At 40.8% G+C, this 19,902-nt stretch overlaps 1 protein-coding gene across 1 annotated transcript in view; it reads right to left on the reverse strand.

Annotated features, from left to right (window-relative positions):
- The window catches only part of rsph1 (radial spoke head component 1), a 38,398-nt gene that overhangs the window by 9,173 nt on the left and 9,323 nt on the right, over positions 1 to 19,902 (reverse strand). The window contains exons 4-5 of the mRNA XM_073044772.1: positions 18,679 to 18,769; positions 7,110 to 7,245 (exon numbers count right to left, since the gene is read on the reverse strand). Coding sequence (XP_072900873.1) covers positions 7,110 to 7,245; positions 18,679 to 18,769 — 227 coding nt within the window. The remainder of the gene's footprint in view (positions 1 to 7,109; positions 7,246 to 18,678; positions 18,770 to 19,902) is intronic.

Genomic DNA, 19,902 nt, shown 5'->3' on the forward strand with positions numbered 1-19,902 from the left:
TGACGAGTCCACCACAGAAGAACAGTCTGGCTGAGAACGGAGGGGTCATAACCGAATAACCACAACGGTACGACGGAATCAGAATACAACAGAAGGTTTGCTGGCTGCAGCTACTCAATCTCTTGCTTGCTCTCTCTCTCTCTCTCTCCAACAAATCACAATACAACAACCGCAACTACCTCAGCACACATGAACTGAACTGAACTCTATATTCTCTTATGATAATTCATTTACCCCTAGACATTGATAGAGTTTGTTTATTATTGATTATTATTCCTACACTTCTATGTTTTATATGTATATTTGCATTTTTGATATTGTATTGCTTAGCTTACTAATAAACACCTTTAGTTTTCGGTACCACCAGACTCCAACGGATTCTTCTATTTCTGCTGGTCTGTAAACCCAGTTATGGGGTACGTAACTAAACAAAGAGTTGAACTCCAATCACAATATAATTTATTATTAATTTATCCTACTGAAAGAAATTTGCTTAAATTGAAAAGTCAATTTTATGTGTTTGGAGATAAAAATAATAAGCTACTAGCATCTCAATTAAAAGCAGCTAGAGCTAAAAGAAAAATTTAAAAAATTCGTAAGGGAGATGGTAGTTTAGCACGTAATTATGAAGATGTTAATAACATTTTTCAAGACTTTTATATTGAACTTTATAAATCTCAGTTTCCAGTTGATTCTTCTAAAATGAATGCCTTTTTACAAAAGATCGATTTTCCTCAAATTTCTGTTGAAGATGAGCAAACTCTTGATGCTCCTATTACTGAAATCAAAATTCAGAAAGCTATTTTTTCGATGCAATCTGGTAAAGCTCCTGGACTGGATGGTTATTCTGTAGGATTTTATAAAAAATTTGAAAAATTGCTTTTTACATATATGTTGGAAATGCTTAAAGATTCTTTTTTGATAAGAGAGTTACCTCCCACATTTTATGAAGCTTCTATTTCTTTAATTCTTAAGAAAGATAAAGACCCTACTGACTGTGCTTCATATAGATCTATTTCATTATTAAATGTGGATGCTAAAATTCTTTCAAAATAATGGCCAATTGACTGGAGAATACTCTCTCTCAAGACCAAACAGATTTTGTAAAGAGCTGTTATTCCTTCTCTAATGTTCGGAGACTGTTAAATATTATATACTTATCCTTTTCTAAGACTCCCCAATATGTTGTCTCTCTCGATGCTGAAAAGGCATTTGACAGAGTTGAATGGAAATAATGTTTTAGAGAAATTCGGCTTTGGTGTTAATTTTAATAAGTGGATCAGAATGATATATAAAAGCCTTATTGCTACTGTTATTACAAATAATTGCAAATCTCTTTTTTATTGGCTTTCGCAGGGTATGAGACAAGGATGTCCGTTAAGTCCTTTGCTATTTAATTTGGTGTTGGAACCCTTGGCTATTGCAATTCATGAAGCTGAAGATATTCATGGAATTCTCATAAATGGGACTGTTCATAAGAACAGTTCCCCGATCTTAGTTTACATTTTGAATCCTGAAGAATCCATTCCTAGTTTATTGAAACTATTAAATGATTTTGGAAAGTTTTCGGGATATAAACTTATATAAACTTTATTTCCCCTAAATGATTCAGCTTCTATATGTGATGATATTCCTTTTAGAGTTATGGACTCATTTAAATATTTAGGTATTATTATCATTAAAAATCATAAGGACTTTTATAAAGCTAATTTGGTTCCTTTAGTAGGCTTTATGAAGGAATTATTTTGTAGATGGAATCCACTTACACTTTCATTAGCTGGCTAAATTCATGCAGTTAAAATGACGATTTTATCAAATTTTTTATATGTATTACAAAATATCCCTTTTTTAACTAAGAAGTTTTTTGATCAGGTTGACTATTATTTCATCTTTTGTTTGGAATAATAAAAGACAAATAATTGGTAAATATCATTTTCAAAAATTTAAAAAAAGATGGAGGTCTTGCTCTGCCTAATTTAAGAATGTATTATTGGGCTGTTAATATACATTATATGTGTTTTTGGTTATATTGGGCTAATAAAAATTAACGACCACCTTGGATTGATTTGGAATTGAATGTTGTGAAACAGTTTCACTTAACCTCATTATTAGGAGCTTCTCTACCTGTACAACTAGCCAAAATTACTAATTTAAATTTATACCCTGTGATTAAGCAGTCATTATGAATTTGGTTCCAGTTTTGTAATTTTTTTAATCTAAAAAATTTAAACTTTTTAGTTTAATGTATCGAAATTATTTATTTAAACCTTCATTAAGTGATCCTACCTTTCTTCTTTGGAGGAATAAAGGAGTTTATTCCTTCATGGATCTGTTCCATGATGGCTGATTGATTGAACTAAATACTCTCTCTCATATTCACATTTCCTACAATATCTTCAGGTCAGATACTTCTTACAAGAATATTTAAGTAATTTTCTATATATACAGGATTCTGACCTGTTAGATGTTATTTTAAAAATGAATCCTTTAGTGAAGGGTTTTATTGGGAAAATTTATAGTTTATTGTTACAACAGCACAATTACCCTTCACTTAAGATTAAGCAAGATTGGGAGAGAGAGCTTAACATGACTTTGATAATAGAAGATTGGTTGTGGATTTTGAAGTTGGTTAACTCTTCTTCGATCTGTGCCAGTCACTCTTTAATTCAATTTAAAATTGTACATTGCTACTATTTGACAAAGGAGAGATTGTCTAAAATGTTTCCTAATGTTGATAGTCAGTGTGACAGATGTAAAACCAAGACAGCCACATTGACACATATGTTTTGGTCATGTTCTGTATTGAAACATTTTTGGAAGTCTATTTTCTCTACAATTTCTAAAGTTTTAAAAATTAATTTACAACCTAATAAATTGAGTTTTATTTGGTATAATCCCTCAATATATTCATGGTATTTCTCCATCAGACCAACATATAATTGCATTTGTTACATTATTGGCCAGAAGGGCTATTTTGTTGAAATGGAAAGATGCTTCTGCTCCTACCTTGATACAATGGTTCTCTCAGGTGATGCTATGTCTTAGTTTAGAGAAAATCAGAAGTTGAACTTTTGATCCTTGATTTGATTTTGAGAAAAGATGGGGTTCATTTGCCCGCTACTATCATCTGATTTGAGTTAATTAATATGGCTTCCTTCCGATTTGAGTTGGCAGATTGATGTTTTTCTTTTATGGAAGCTTCTATGATGTGTAGCTCCGGGATTGTGCTCCCAATGGGTTTTATTCAGTTTTTATTTCAGTTAGTGGGTTTTTTTCTCTTACTTAGTAGGGGTTCTTTTTTTCCCTTCTTTTTTCTTTCAAGAAATATTCTTAACACTTTATTTTTTCTTCTTATTATTGATATATTGCTTAGCTTTGTTAATCAGTTATTTGCTAATTTAATTCTTTATTGTATATAATGACATATTGACTTAATGTTTCTTTTTTGTTGATCTTCAATAATAATTAATAATAAATATTTTAAAATGATACTGCTTGCCTAGACTTTACCCGCCCCTGGTGCCACAAACATGGGTACTGCTGCTACCTTCTTGTGAGAGGCTATTCTCCCCAACATATCCAAAGTGACACATCCTTGTGGATTAGACTGCAGAATTGCTAATTCTCTACTATTTTCTTGCAGTTTAACTTTCCAATGCTTACTATTTTTTCTATAACCACTTGTAAATGTGTAGCTGTTTAGAAAAATTCCCAGTAATTGTAAAACAGCTGATCCTGTATTTTCTAGAAGCTTCTCAGTTTTTTTTGCAGTGAATATCATCGTCATCATGTGCAGTGTCATATGAAGTGGGTGATCGCGGTCTTTAACCATGATTCTTCTTGGCAAATGTTTCTACAGAACTGGTTTGCCATTGCCTTCTTCTGAGCAGTGTCTTTACAAGACGGGTGACCCCAGCCATTATCAATACTCTTCAGAGATTGTCTGCCTGGTGTCAGTGGTCACATAACCAGGACTTGTGATATGCACCAGCTGCTCATATGAACATCCGCTACCTGCCCCATGGCTTCATGTGACCCTGATCGGAGAAACTAAACAGATGCAACACCTTGCCCTAAGGTGACCTGCAGGCTACCAGAGGGAAAGAGTATTTACACCTCCTTTGGTAGAGACATATCTCCAACCCTGCCCCCTCTACCCTGCAGCAGGTATCATGCCATTTGAAAATAGCTATCTTAAAGGGTAATTGTTCTCTCTAGTCTGAGTATGAAACAATAAAAACTGCTTTCTCTTTGAATTCTTTCTCCTTTGTTCCTTCTGTGTTTTTAACACACTAAATAAAATGACCATAACCATCAAGTTTTATGCCTCATTCTTGACTTCTGACGAACCTCTGGATCAATACCACCAGATCCATAATCCGTCTGAGAGGGGAATAATCACCGGTGATCTTTGCAGTCCAGTCTGTGGTTACTGCCCTTCATGGTGCCAGTCTTCTTTCTTGCCGAAACCTGGGTTGTGACCAACTCACTAAATCTACTATGGCATTGAAATCTATTTCACCTCAGAGAGCTTTGGTCCCAGGACTCTGACCAATCACTAGTGCATTGTAATGAGCCTCTGAGGAAGGTTGAACGTCTCTGATTTATTATTATGTTATTTAGAGATACAGCACAGTACCAGGCTCTTCCAGCCCGGTGAGCCTGTGCTGCCCGATTACACCATGTGCCTGATTAGATGACAAACCCATACATCTTTGGAATGTGGGAGGAAACTCACGTGGTCATGGGGAGGACGTATAAACTCCTTACAGACAGCAGAGGGAATTAAATCCAGATCACTGGTGCTGTAATAGCATTATGCTAACCACTACGCTACCATGCCACACTCCCTCTTTTTTAATATGTTTCTTCTGAAGAAAAGCTTCTGCCGATGAATCTGCATCAATCTCAGAATAGTAGTAGCTTATTGATGTACGGGGAGTAAATCAGTTGGATAAGTAACGAGGTGAGAAAGCACCAAACGTAGGCCTCATGTACGAGGTACTCAAATAAATAGGATTTAAATATACACAAAAAATTCTGTAGATGCTGAAAATTCAGAGGAACACACACAAAATGTCAGAGGAACTCAGAAGGTCAGGCAGCATCTATGGAGAGGAATAAATACTTGACATTTCATGCAGAGACCATTCATCAGAACTGGAAAGGAAGGGGTGAAATCCAGAATAAAAAGGTTCAAAGTTCAAAAGTAAATTTAAAGTACATGTATATCAACATTTACAATCCTGAGATTCGTTTTTTTGTGGGTATACAGTACTCAGTAATTCCAATAACCAGAACAGAATCGATGAAAGACCACACTTAACAGGGCAGATAACCAGTGTGCAAAAGACACCAAACCGCAAATACAAAAGAAAAAATAGAGAAAATACTACCACTAATGATAATAATCATCATCATCATCATCATCATCATCATCATCATCATCATCATCATCATCATAAATAAATAAATAAATAAATGATAAATATTGAGAAAATGAGATGAAGAGTCCTTGAAAGTGAGTCCATTGGTTGTGGGAACAGTTCAGTGTTAGGGTGAGTAAAGTTGAGTGAAGTTATCCCCTTTGGTTCAAGACCCTAATGGCTGAGGGGTAATAACTGCTCCTGAACCTGGTGATGTGAGTCCTGAGGCTCCTGTATCAACTTCCTGATGGCAGCAGTGAGAAGAGAGCATGACCTGGGTGGTGGAGGTCCATGATGATAGATGCTGCTTTCCTGTGATAACACTCCTTGTAGATGTGTTCAACAGTGGAGGGGGCTTTACCTGTGATGCATTGGGCTGTATCCACTATTTTTTGTAGGATTTTCTGTTCAAGGGCATTGGTGTTTCCATACTAGGCTGTGTTGCAGTCTGTCAATATATTCTCCACTGTACATCTATAGAAGTTTGTCGAAGTTTTATATGTCATGTTGAATCTTCACAAAACTCCTAAGGAAGTAGAGGCGCTGCTGTGCTTTCTTCGTAATTGCACTTACGTGCTGGGCCCAGGACAGGCTCTCTGAAATAACACAGAGGAATTTAAAGTTGCTGACTCTCTTCACCTCTGATTCCTGATGAGGACTGGCTCATGGTCCTCTGGTTTCCTCCTCCTGAAGTCAATAATCAGCTCCTTGGTCTTGCTGACATTGAGTAAGATGTTATTGTTATGGCATCACTCAGCCAGAGTTTCAATCTCCCTCCTATATGCTGACTCGTCACCACCTTTGATTTGTCCAATGACAATGATGTCATCAACAAACTTAAATATGGCATTGTGGCTGTGGTCAGCCACTGCTAAGTGAGTAGAACAGGGGCCTAAGCACACAGTCTTGTGCTGCACCTGTTCTGATGGAGACCATCGAGATATTGTTGCCAATCTGAACTAACCAGGATCTGCAAGTGAGAAAAGTGAGGATTCAATTACACAAGTAGGGGTTGAAGCCAAGTTCTTGAAGCTTATTGTTTAGTTTTAGAGTGTTTGATTGTTGTGTCTGTGCACAACTGCATGTCAATTAAATAAAAAGCAGGCATGCAGAGATGGCTTTAACTGGCGTGTTTGCATTGCAGCGAGAGAGAGAACAATGCTCATGCATAGACCATAGATCAATATGTAGTGTTGGCATGGAGTCATTGCTCTAAAAGAAATAAATCCAATGCTTGTATTGAATGCTGAGCTGTAGTCGATAAAGAGCATTCTGATGTATGCACCTTTGCTGTCCAGATGACCGAGGGTTGAGTGAAGAACCAATGAGATGGCATCTGCTGTTGGCTTGTTGTGCCGGTAGGCAAATTGGAGCAGATCCAAGTTGCCTCTCAGGCAGAAGTTGATATGTTTCGAGGTGAAGGAATACAAGCTGGCAGCAGATAGGTGAAACCAGCTGAGGGGGAAGATAGGTGGGTGGGATAGGAAGGATTAGGTGAAAAGCTGTAAAGTGATAGGCGGAAGAGATAAAGGGCTGAAAAAATGATATGATAAGAGAAGAGAGTGGACCATGGGAGAAAGGGAAGGAGAAGGGGCATCAGAGGGAGGTGATGGGCATGCAAAGAGAAGAGAAGTGAAACAAGACAAGACATGGCCAAGGTAAATGGCTAGAGATGGCACTTACATTGTTACTGAGAAAATTGCCCTGGTATCGGTGATTAAGGTGAATGAGCTCTCCAGCCTCTACTTGTTTTCCATGAACCCAGTTTCCCACGTATTTCGATCCTGTAATGGCATAGACATAGGTCCCCTGTCCGTGCCTGGTGAAGAAAGACCCAATAGGCATGATGAGATGACAGACTAAGAGGACTGACTTAGGGATAGAAAATGTTACAGTTTTTATTCTCCTTATTATCGCTCCATGGGCCACTGAGCATGCTGTCAGATTTACGTTAGTTTTAAGCATGGCACAGGAAATAACTGGTTCATTTTGAGACTCAGATACAGATTCAGGTTTATTTATCACATGTACATAAAAACATACAGTGAGATGCATCATTTGCATTAACAACCAACACACATTTGGCATCAATGTAGCATGCTCATAATGCTAAGCAGAACAGCACAGAACATACTAGCAAGAAAGCTGCAACAGCAAAATAAGCCTGGCTCCTCCCTCCCTCCCATCCACACATACACAGTCCTCTAATCCCAGAGGAAGGCTCCAGCCTTCAGTGGACTCATGGGTTCACAGATGGTGGGCTTGACTTCCCCAGGGCTCTGAGGGCTCTGGCCTGCCCTCCAATTCCTCCACAGTCCTGTCCCTAGACTCTAACCTGAGTCCTAAATACCATCTCTGTCCTGAAAACCATCCAGATGAACCCAAACAAAATTAAAAACTAACTAAATCTGAGTAGCAACCTTTGTAAATTGTAAATTCCCAGGTTTAAAGCCAAATCTGTAATCATAAGACACAGGAGCAGAATTAGGCCATTTAGCCCATTGAGTCTGCTCAGGCATTCCATTACGGCGATCCCGGATCCCACTCAGCCCCATACACCTGCCTTCTCGCCATATCCTTTGATGCCCTGAGCGATCAGGAAATGATTAATTTCCGTCTTAAATACTGAATTTGCACAGACTTGGCAGTCTGTAGCAGAGTATTTTACAAATTTACTACTCTCTGGCTAAAAAAATTCCTCTATACATCAAGTTTGAGGCTGTGCCCTCTAGTTCTGGATACCCCATCCATAGGAAGCATCCTCTCCACATCCACCCTTTCAATATTCAGTAAGTTTCAATGTGATCCCCCCACTCCCGCATTCTTCTAAATTCCAATGAGTACAGGCCCAAAGCTGGCAAACACTTCTCATATGTTAACCCCTTCATTCCTGGGATCATCCTTGTGAACCTCCTCTGCACTCTGTCCAATAACAACATATCCTTTTTGAGATATGGGGCCCAAAACTGTTGACAAGACTCCAAGTGCAGCCTGACTAGTGTCTTATAAAGCCTCAGCATTATCTCCTTGCTTTTATATTCTATTCCTCTTGAAATAAAGGCCAACATTCCATTTGCCTTCTTTACCACAGATTCAACCAGTAAATTAACCTTCGGGAGTCTTGCACAGGGACTCCCAAGTCTCTCTGCACCTCTGATATTTGAACCTTCTCCCCAGTTAGATACTAGTCCGCACTATTGTTCCTTTTACTAAAATGCATTGTCATACATTTCCCAACACTGTATTCCATTGAATACGTACACAACGCTGGAAGAACTCAGCAGGTCAGGAAGCATCCATGAGAAAAGAGTAGCCAACGTTTCGGGCCGAGACCCTTCATCAGGAATGGGGGGGAAGAGAGGGCTGAAACCCAGTAATAGAGATAAGGGAGGGGTTAGGGCCTAGAGGCGCCAGGTGGAAAACCAATCAGAGGAAAGATAAAGGGGGGAGGGGGAGGGGATAAGCATGAAAGAACTGTAGAGATAAAGAAGCAGAAAGTTGAAAGGGGAGAGAGGCAGAGAGGGACCTGGGACAGGGGAAGGGAATTACCGGAAATTGGAGAATTCAATGTTCATACCACCAGGCTGGAGGCTACCCAGAGGAGGTGTTGCTCCTCCAACCTGAGTTTGGCCTCATCATGGCAGTAGAGGAGGCCATGTATGGACATATCTAGATGGGAATGAGAGACAGAGTTGAAGTGGGTGGCAAACGGGAGGTCCTATCTATTGTGACGGACAGAGCGTAGGTGCTCGACGAAGCGGTCCCCCGATCTGCGTTGGGTCTCGCCGATGTAGAGGAGGCCGCACCGGGAGCACCGGATGCAATAGATAACTCCAGCTGACTTGCAGGTGAAGTGTTGCCTCACCTGGAAGGACTGTCTGGGGCCCGGAATGGTGGTAAGGGGGGAGGTGTGGGGACAGGTGTAGCATTTGCGCTTGCAGGGATAAGTGCCAGGTGGGAGATCTGTGGGGAGGGACGTGTGGACCAGGTAGTCTCGTAGGGAACGATCCCTGCAAAAAGCTGAGAGGGGTAGGGAGGGAAAGATGTGCTTGGTGGTGGGGTCCTGTTGAAGGTGGCGGAAGTTGCGGAAGATAATATGCTGGATCCGGAGGCTGGTGGGGTGGTAGGTGAGGACAAGGGGAACCCTGTCCCTGTTGTGGTGATGGGAGGATGGGTTAAGGGCTGAAATGCCGGAAGTGGAGGAGATGCGAGTGAGGACATCTTTGATGATGCCAGAAGGGAAACCATGATCCTGAAAGAAAGAGGACATTTGAGAAGTCCTGGAATGGAAAGCCTCATCCTGGGAGTAGATGTGGCGGAGATGGAGGAACTGGGAATAGGGAATGGCATTTTTGCATTGGGCAGGGTGGGAAGAGGTATAGTCAAGATAGTTATGGGAGTCAGTGGGTTTGTAGAAGATGTCAGTGGATAGTCTGTCTCCAGAGATGGAGACCGAGAGATCAAGAAAGGGGAGAGAAGTGTCCGAGATGGACCAAGTGAATTTAAGGGCTGGGTGAAAGTTAGAAGCAAAGTTGATGAAATTGACAAGCTCAGCATGGGTGCAGGAAGCAGCACCAATGTAGTCGTCAATGTAGCGGAGGAAAAGTTGGGGAGTGGTGCCAGTATAGATTTGGAGCATAGGCTGTTCCACATAACCCACAAAGAGGCAGGCATAGCTGGGGCTCATGCGAGTGCCCATGGCTACGCCCTTGATCTGGAGAAAGTGGGAAGAACCAAAGGAGAAGTTATTGAGAGTTAGAACAAGCTCCGCCAACCGGAGGAGTGTGGTGGTGCTGGGGAGCTGGTGGTGCTACACCTGTCCCCACACTTGCCCCCTTACCACCATTCTGGGCCCCAGACAGTCCTTCCAGGTGAGGCAACACTTCACCTGCGAGTCAGCTGGAGTTGTCTATTGCATCCGGTGCTCCCGGTGCGGCCTCCTCTACATCGGCGAGATCCGACGCAGATTGGGGGACCGCTTCGTCGAGCACCTACGCTCCGTCCATCACAATAGACAGAACCTCCCGGTTGTCACCCACTTCAACTCTGTCTCTCATTCCCATCTAGATATGTCCATACATGGCCTCCTCTACTGCCATGATGAGGCCAAACTCAGATTGGAGGAGCAACACCTCATCTACCGTCTGGGTAGCCTCCAGCCTGGTGGTATGAACATTGAATTCTCCAATTTCCGGTAATTCCCTCCCCCTCACCCTTTCCCTATCCCAGGTCCCTCTCTGCCTCTCTCCCCTTTCAACTTTCTGCTTCTTTATCTCTACAGTTCTTTCATGCTTATCCCCTCCCCCTCCCCCCTTTATCTTTCCTCTGATTGGTTTTCCACCTGGCGCCTCTAGGCCCTAACCCCTCCCTTATCTCTATTACTGGGTTTCAGCCCTCTCTTCCCCCCCATTCCTGATGAAGGGTCTCGGCCCGAAACGTTGGCTACTCTTTTCTCACGGATGCTGCCTGACCTGCTGAGTTCTTCCAGCGTTGTGTACGTATTCTTTGATCCACAGCATGTGCAGTTGTATTTTTGTTTTGATTTTTACTGTATTCCATCTGCCACTTTTTTGCCCATTTTTCCAATTAGTCTAAGTCTTGCTGCAATCGCATTACTTCCTCAGCACTACCTAACCATAGAACATTACAGCACAGAAACAAGCCTTTTGGCCCTTCTTGGCTGTGCCGGACCATTTTTCTGCCTAGTCCCAGTGACCTGCACTTGGGCCATATCCCTCCAAAACCCTCTCATCCATATACCTGTCCAAGTTTTTCTTAAATGTCAAAAGTGAGCCTGCATTCACCATTTCATCTGGCAACTCATTCCACACTCCCACCACTCTCTGCGTGAAGAAGCCCCCCCTAATGTTCTTTTTAAACTTTTCCCCCTTCACTCTTAACCAATGTCCTCTGGATTTTTTCTCCACTAACCTCAGTGGAAAAAGCCTGCTTGCATTCACTCTATCTATACCCATCATAATTTTACAAACGTTTGTATATACCTCTATCGAGTCTCCCCTCATTCTTCTACGCTCCAAGGAATAAAGTCCTAACCTATTCAACCTTTCTCTGTAACTCAAGTTTCTCAAGTCCCGGCAACGTCCTTGTAAACCTTCTCTACACTCTTTCAACCTTATTAATATCCTTCCTGTAATTAGGTGACCAAAACTGCACACAATACTCCAAATTTTGTCTCACCAATGTCTTATACAACCTCACCATTACATTCCAACTCTTATACTCAATACTTTGATTTATAAAGGCCAATGTACCAAAAGCTTTCTTTATAACCCTATCTACTTGAGAAGCCACTTTTAGGGAATTATGTACCTGTACTCCCAGATCCCTCTGTTCTACTGCACTCCTCAGTGTCCTACCATTTACCTTGTATGTTCTACCTTGGTTTGACCTTCCGAAGTGCAATACCTCCCACTTGTCCGCATTAAACTCCATCTGCCATTTTTCAGCCCATTCCTCCAGCTGATCCAAATCCCTCTGCAAGCTTTGAAAACCTTCCTCACTGTCCACTACACCTCCAACCTTTGTATCATCAGCAAATTTTCTGATCCAATTTGCCACATTATCATCCAAATCATTGATATAGATGACAAATAACAATGGACCCAGCACTGATCCCTGTGGCACACCACTAGTCACAGGCCTCCACTCAGAGTAGCAACCCTCCACTACCACTCTCTAGCTTCTTCCATTGAGCCAATGTCGAATCCAATTCACTCTCCATGTATACCTAGCGACTGAATCTTCCTAACTAACCTCCCATGCGGGAACTTGTCAAAGGCCTTACTGAAGTCCATGTATACAACATCCATTGCCTTCCCTTCATCCACCTTCCTGGTAACTTCCTCGAAAAACTCTATTAGATTAGTTAAACATGACCTACCACGCACAAAGCCATGCTGACTTTTTCTAATAAGTCCCTGTCTATCCAAATACTTGCAGATCCTATCTCTTAGTATTCCTTCCAATAACTTACCTACTACTGGTGTCAAATTTACCGGCCTATAATTTCCTGGCTTACTTTTTGAGCCTTTTTTAAACAACGGAACTACATGAGCTATCCTCCAATCCTCCGGCACCTGACCCGTGGATATCGACATTTTAAATATTTCTGACAGGGCCCCTGCAATTTCAACACTAGTCTCCTTCAAGGTCCGAGGGAATACCCTGTCAGGTCCTGGGGATTTATCTACTCTGATTTGCCTCAAGACAGCAAGCACCTCCTCCTCTTTAATCTGTATAAGTTCCATAACCTCCCTACTTGTTTGCCTTGTTTCCATAAACTCCATTCCAGTTTCCTTAGTAAATACAGATGCAAAAAACCCATTTAATATCTCTCCCATTTCTTTTGATTCCATCCATGATCTTCAAGAGGACCAATTTTATCCCTTAAAATCCTTTTGCTCTTAACATACCTGTAGAAGCTCTTAGGATTATCCTTCACCCTGACTGCCAAAGCAACCTCATGTCTTCTTTTAGCCCTCCTGATTTCTTTCTTAAGTATTTTTTTTACTCTTTTTATACTCCTCAAGCATCTTATTTCCTCCCTGTTGCCTATACATGTTATACATCACCTATCTTCATATCATCTGCAAACTTTGCTACAAAGCCATCAATTCCATTATCTAAATCATTGACAAACAATGCGAAAAGTCACGGGCAGCAAACCAGAAAAGGCCTCCTTTATTCCCACTTGCTGCCTCCTGCCTGTCAGCCATTCCTCTATCCATCAGTGATGATTCGAATAATTATATGGAAATGCACTGTGTAGCTGAACACCTTTGTAAAGGAAATAAAAAGATTTGTGAAGGTTTGGTAATTACTTTCAAATCTTTCTGACCATATATCTGATGTACTGGCTAAGGGAATATTTCTGAACATTATTTATATGAACTTACTGCTGAAGTCTTCTAGGTTGAACAAATTAGGTCTCTATTCATTGGAGCGTAGAAAGTTGAGGGGGGATTTGACCGAGGTATTTAAAATTTTGAGAGGGATAGATAGAGTTGACGTGAATAGGCTGTTTCCATTGAGAGTAGGGGAGATTCAAACGAGAGGACATGATTTGAGAGTTAGGGGGCAAAAGTTTAAGGGAAACACGAGGGGGTATTTCTTTACTCAGAGAGTGATAGCTGTGTGGAATGAGCTTCCTGTAGAAGTAGTAGAGGCCAGTTCAGTTGTGTCATTTAAGGTAAAATTGGATAGGTATATGGACAGGAAAGGAGTGGAGGGTTATGGGCTGAGTGCGGGTAGGTGGGATTAGGTGAGATTAAGAGTTCGGCATGGACTAGGAGGGCCGGAATGGCCTGTTTCCGTGCTGTGATTGTTATATGGTTATATGGAAATTAAGACTAAATAAGAAATAAAATCTATGGACTATTAGCTAGTATCTCATGAAATTGAACGTGATTTGGGGAACAATGGAAGATATTCTGATTAGGTTTCCCATGAGCATACAGTTTAACAGTTAAGGATGTAAAGTTGAGGCTTTATAAGACACTGGTCAGATCATATTGGAGTATTGAGAGTAGTTTTGGGCTCTTTATCCAAGAAAAGATGTACCAGCATTGGAGAAGGTCCTGAGGAGTTTCATGAGAATTATCCTGGGAATGAAAGGGTTACTTTTTGCTTTACTTTCTGCTCACTGTGTCGCTTGTCCTCGGGTGCAGAGGGCTTACTGCCTGGTGCATTGTGATCCAAAGTTTTTTCAGAAATGCTTATGGCTGTTTTATTAAGTGTTACAAGAATGGAAAATGAACAATAGAGAGGATCCAGGAGAATAAAGAAAATAAAATAGAAAGCAAATATCATTTGTGATTGTCTCACACTCAGAGCAGATAACAGAATTCTAGTGATAACAATTAATGTATAAAGTAGCCAGATTCAAGTAGTGTAATGCTTGCTACAGAAAACTAACAAGTATCTAGAAAAATACAGAAGCAACGGTACCGTAATTACTAGAAAATTAACTGAACATTACATGTATGGAGGTGATTATATAAAAATACAAGCAAACATAAAAAAAGTTAAGTACTTTAAGAATACAGGGAAAATAACATTTCTACACCCAATGCTAGGGAAACGTAACACATAAGTCCATAAGCCATAAAATTTAGTAGCAAAATTAGGCCATTTGGCTCATCGAGTCTGCTCTGCCATTTCATCATGGCTGATTCAATTTTCTTCTCAGTCCCAATCTCCAGCCTTCTCCCCGTATCTCTTCATGCCCTAACCATTCAAGGATCTATCATCCTCTGCCTTAAATATACAGAAAGACTTGACCTCCATAGCTGCCTGTGGCAAAGAATTTCACAGATTCACCATTCTCTGGCTAAAGAAATTCCTCCTCATCTCTGTTCTAAAAGATGTATCTCAGCCTCTGATCTAAGACTCTCCTACCATTGGAACTATCCCTTCCACATCCACTCTATCAAGGCCTTTCACCATTCGATAGGTTTCAATGAGGTCACCTCTCATTCCTCGGAATTCTCGTGAATACAGGCCCAGAGGCACCAAACGCTCTTCATATGATAAGCTGTTCAATCCTGGAATTTCGATTTACTAGGATGTTACCTGGGTTTCAGCACTTAAGTTACAGAGAAAGGTTGAACAAGTTAGGTCTCTATTCATTGGAGCGTAGAAGGTTGAGGGGGGATTTGATCGAGGTATTTAAAATGTTGAGAGGGATAGATAGAGTTGACGTGAATAGGCTGTTTCCATTGAGAGTAGGGGAGATTCAAACGAGAGGACATGATTTGAGAGTTAGGGGGCAAAAATTTAAGGGAAACACGAGGGGGTATTTCTTTACTCAGAGAGTGATAGCTGTGTGGAATGAGCTTCCTGTAGAAGTAGTAGAGGCCAGTTCAGTTGTGTCAGTTAAGGTAAAATTGGATAGGTATATGGACAGGAAAGGAGTGGAGGGTTATGGGCTGAGTGCGGGTAGGTGGGACTAGGTGAGATTAAGAGTTCGGCACGGACTAGGAGGGCCGGAATGGCCTGTTTCCATGCTGTGATTGTTATATGGTTATATGGTTATATGGAATAATTTCTGTGAATGTCCTTTGAACTCTCACCAATTTCAGCACATTCTTTCGAGATAAGGGGCTCAAAACTGCTCACAATACTCCAAGTGAGGCCTTACCAGTGCTTTATAAATCCTCAACGTTACATCCTTGCTTTTATATTCAAGTCCTCTTGAAATGAATGCTAACATCGCATTTGCCTTCCTCACCACAGACTCAACCTACAAATTAAACCTTCAGGGAATCCTGTACAATGACTCCCAATTTCCTTTGCACCATAGCTTTTTTGTATTTTTGCTCCATTTTGAAAATAAGTCAACCCTTCCATTTCTTCTACCAAAGTGCATGACCATATACTTACTGACACTGTATTTCATCTGCTATTTATTTGCCCATTCTCCAATCTAAGTCCTTCTGTAGCCTCTCCACATCCTTAAAGCTACCTGCTCCTCTACCTACCTTCATATTGTCTGCAAATTTTGCAACAAAGCCATCAATTCAATCATCCAAATCATTGACGTATAACATTAAAAGAATCAGTCCCAATGCAGGTCTCTGTGGAACACCACTAGTTACCAGCAGCCAACCAGAAATTCCCATTCTTTGCCTCCTGTCCAGTAGCCACTGCTTTATCCATGCAAGAATCTTTCCTGTAATTCCATGAGCTCATAAATGGTCAAGTAGCCTCATGTGTAGCACCTTCTCAAAGGCCTACTGAAAATCCAAATATACAACATCAACCAATTCTCCTTTGTCTATCCTGCTTGCTATATCTTCAAAGAATTCCAACAGGTTTGTGAGGCAAGATTTTTCCTTGAGGAAACCATGCTGACTATGGCCTATTTTATCATGTGCCTCCAAGTACCCTGAGATCTCATCCTTAATAATTGATTCCAACATCTTCCAAACCACCGAGGTTAGATTGACTGGCCTATAGTTTCCTTTCTTCTGCCTCTCTCCTTTCTTGAAAAGTGGAATAACATTTGTAATTTTGCAGTCTTCCAGAAACATTTCAGAATCTAGTAATTCTTGAAAGATGATAATTAATGCTTCCACAATTTCTTCAGTCACCTCTTTCAGAACTCTGGGGTGTACACCATCTGGCCCAGGTGACTTAACTACCTTCAGACCTTTCAATTTCCCAAGAACCTGGTCTCTGTTAATCTAACTTCAGACATTTCATGATGCCTGACATCTGGAACTTCTACCATACTGCTGGTGTTTTCCACAGTGAAGGCTGATGCAAAATACTTATTCAGTTCATCCACCATTTCTACCTCTCCAGCATTGTTTTCCAACGGTGTGATAGCCACTCTCATCTCTCTTTTACACTTTACGTCTCTGAAGAATCTTTTGATATCCTCCTTAATATTATTGGCTAGCTTATTTTTGTATTCTATTTTTACCTTCTTAATAACTATTTTTAGTTGCCTTCTGTTGGTTTTTAAAAGCTTGTTAATCCTCTAACTTCCCATAATTTTTTCCTATATTATATGCCCACTCTTTAGCTTTTATGTTGGCTTTTACTTCTCTTGTTATCCATTGTTGTGTTATCTTTCCTTTAGAATACTTCTTTCTCTTTGGGATGTATATATCTTGTGCCTTCCAAACTGCTTCCAGAAATTCCAGCCATTTGCCGCTCTACCGTCATCCCTGCCAGTGTCCTTTTCCAGTTAATTCTAGCCAACTTCTCTCACATGCCTCCAATTCTCTTTACTCCACTGTAAAACTGATACACATGACTTTAGCTTCTCCTTCTGAAATTTCAGGGCGAATTTGATCATATTATGATCACATGACCCTAAGGGTTCTTTTACCTTAAGCTCTCTAATCAACTCAGGTTCATTGCACAATCGAGAATTGCTGATCCTCTGGTGGGCTCAGCCATGAGCTGCTCTAAAAAGTCATCTCTTGGGCACTCTAGAAATTCCCCCTCCTGGAATCCAGCACCAACTTGATTTTCACAATCTACCTGCATATTGAAGTGCCTCTTGACAATTGTAACATTGCCGTTTTGGCATGCATTTTCTATCTCCTGCTGTAATCTGTACTCCAATTGACAATTGAATGCAAACTGTTAAAAGAATCTCATTCATATTCCACATAAGAAGTGGCAAAGAAAACAGAGCATAAGTATGCAGTTGAAAGGATGTGACCAATGGTCACAGCTATTCAGCATATTTACACACAACATAGATAATCAGTTTGAAAGCTACAAATCTACAGTATGTGAGTAGTATGGCATTGTAAACACAGTTAATGGAAACATTAAAGTAGGGAGATACTAATAGATTCAGGAGAGGTGGCAATGGTGGGTTACTGACACCTTAAAACCAGTTGCTTCAGGCAGATAGGACTCATCAGTTGTGGTTGGCAGCTCACCTAGGAGAAGGAAAACGCTGATCTCAGACCTATGCTGCCTTGCGGCTATACCGTCTCATGGGGAAGGCTTCGGGAGTAAACCTCGAGGGAAAAATCTGGAGCTGGAGTCCCTAAGACAGTTCGACACTGAGTCAACGCTGACTGGCAACTCCTATGACGCTGCTGCTACCAAACTATATCAGTCTCTGCTATTCCTTTGGGTTTCTTTAGATGCGTGGAGTGAGTGAGCTCGCTACACAGGCAACAGCTTGCTCTCTATATTGTATTGCACAGGCTTGCATATCTAGACAGCTAGGATGCAATATCCGTGGTCAACTCTGACCAACAGAGGCCCTCACCAATAGATCCAGTGATTTAGAATACATGTAGAAAGTGGATTCAGGCAGGGACATATGAAGTCATCTTTTTTTGAGCAGGTGAGAAAACCACCTCAGATGAGCCAATTGTAGGACTATTGTAACTCTATCAATACATGATATTCTGCCTATCCCAGAACTCAATGAAACTTCAGAAAAGTTCAAATTTAATTATCATTCACTCATACATGAATACAGCCACATGAAACAGTGTTCCACCAGGGTCAAGATGCAAAAGACAGTAGTAACAGTCATAAATAGCACAAGGCACATATAAGATAGTAGTAAACATACTGTACAGTCATGCAAAAATAAAATAGCCCAAGTCCCTGAGGACATGCCTGTAAATTGATGGTGCATGGGTGTTGTCGGCAAGAACAAGCAGTTCTCAGCTGTGAGAGAATGTGAAAAGCTCAGAGTTTAACATTCTCCCTGAATCGTCCTGTGGCATTTTCTGGTACGACTTTGGCTTACCTTTGGTGAGCAAGCCATTCTCCACTGTATGTATCACCATTTGGATAGTAGTAAGTTCCATCTCCATGCCGCTGATCATTTGCCCAATTCCCTGTATCATCACAGATAGAAAAGTGTCATAAGATCACAAGTGAGAAATTGAGCTCTTTGCTGTATGTTGCATATTAAAGGCTCCTTTCATCAAAAGGGGGAAGACTATACCTGCATAAAATATTCCAGGTGTGTCTCCAGGAGCTGGTATAATTGCAATCAGAACTGTACCCTTCGCATTAATACTATCATAAAGGTGGTACAGGAGCCTGAAGACACATACTCAATGATTCAGAAACAGTTTCTTCCTCTCTGCCATCAGATTTCTGAATGGACAGTGAACCCATGGACACTACCTCATTATACTTTTTTTGTTACACTATTTTTGTAATTAATAGATTAATTTACTTATCACATGTACATTGAGACATATTGTGAAATGCGTCATTTGGGTTCATAACCAACACAGCCCAAGGTTGTGCTGGGGGTAGCCTGCGAGTGTTGCCACACATTCCAGCACCAACAATGTTTAGCAGAACTAATGTCAGTGTTAATAAACCAGATTCTGAATCACTCTTTCGTACAAATCCTCCAACAATTAGCTTAGATAATAGTTGGTTGTATCTGCATGTTAACTTTCAGTGTTTTGTGTACAAGGGCACCAAGATCCCTCTGAACACCAACACCTTTCAATCATTCACCATTTGAAAAAATGACCTGTTTTGCCACTAAGGTAACCCCTCAACATTCACTCATGTTTTTCTGCAATGTCCTAACCCACTTACTTCGAGCCAAACCATTCAGGAACAGGCCCTTCAGCCCAACTGGTTTATACTGACCAAGATTCCCACCTAAGCTAGTCCCTTTTCCTGTGTTTCAAAGTTCAAAGTAAATTTATTATCAAAATACATATATGTCACCATATACAGCCTTCAGATTCATTTTCTTGTAGGTATTCAAAATAAAACAGTTTACTGTATAATCAATGAAAAACTACACACACACAGATGTTTTTATTTCTTCATTTACGGGATGTGGGTGTCGCCAGCTAAGCTAGCGTTCATTGCCCATCCCTAGTGGCCCTTGAGAAGGTGGTGATGAGCTGCCTTCTTGAACTCCTGCAGTCCCTGAGGTGTAGGTACACCCACAGTGCTGTTAGGGAGGGAATTCCATGATTTTCACTCAGTGACAATG

This window comes from Hemitrygon akajei, chromosome 5, assembly GCF_048418815.1.
Source record: "Hemitrygon akajei chromosome 5, sHemAka1.3, whole genome shotgun sequence".
Lineage (NCBI taxonomy): Eukaryota > Metazoa > Chordata > Chondrichthyes > Myliobatiformes > Dasyatidae > Hemitrygon > Hemitrygon akajei.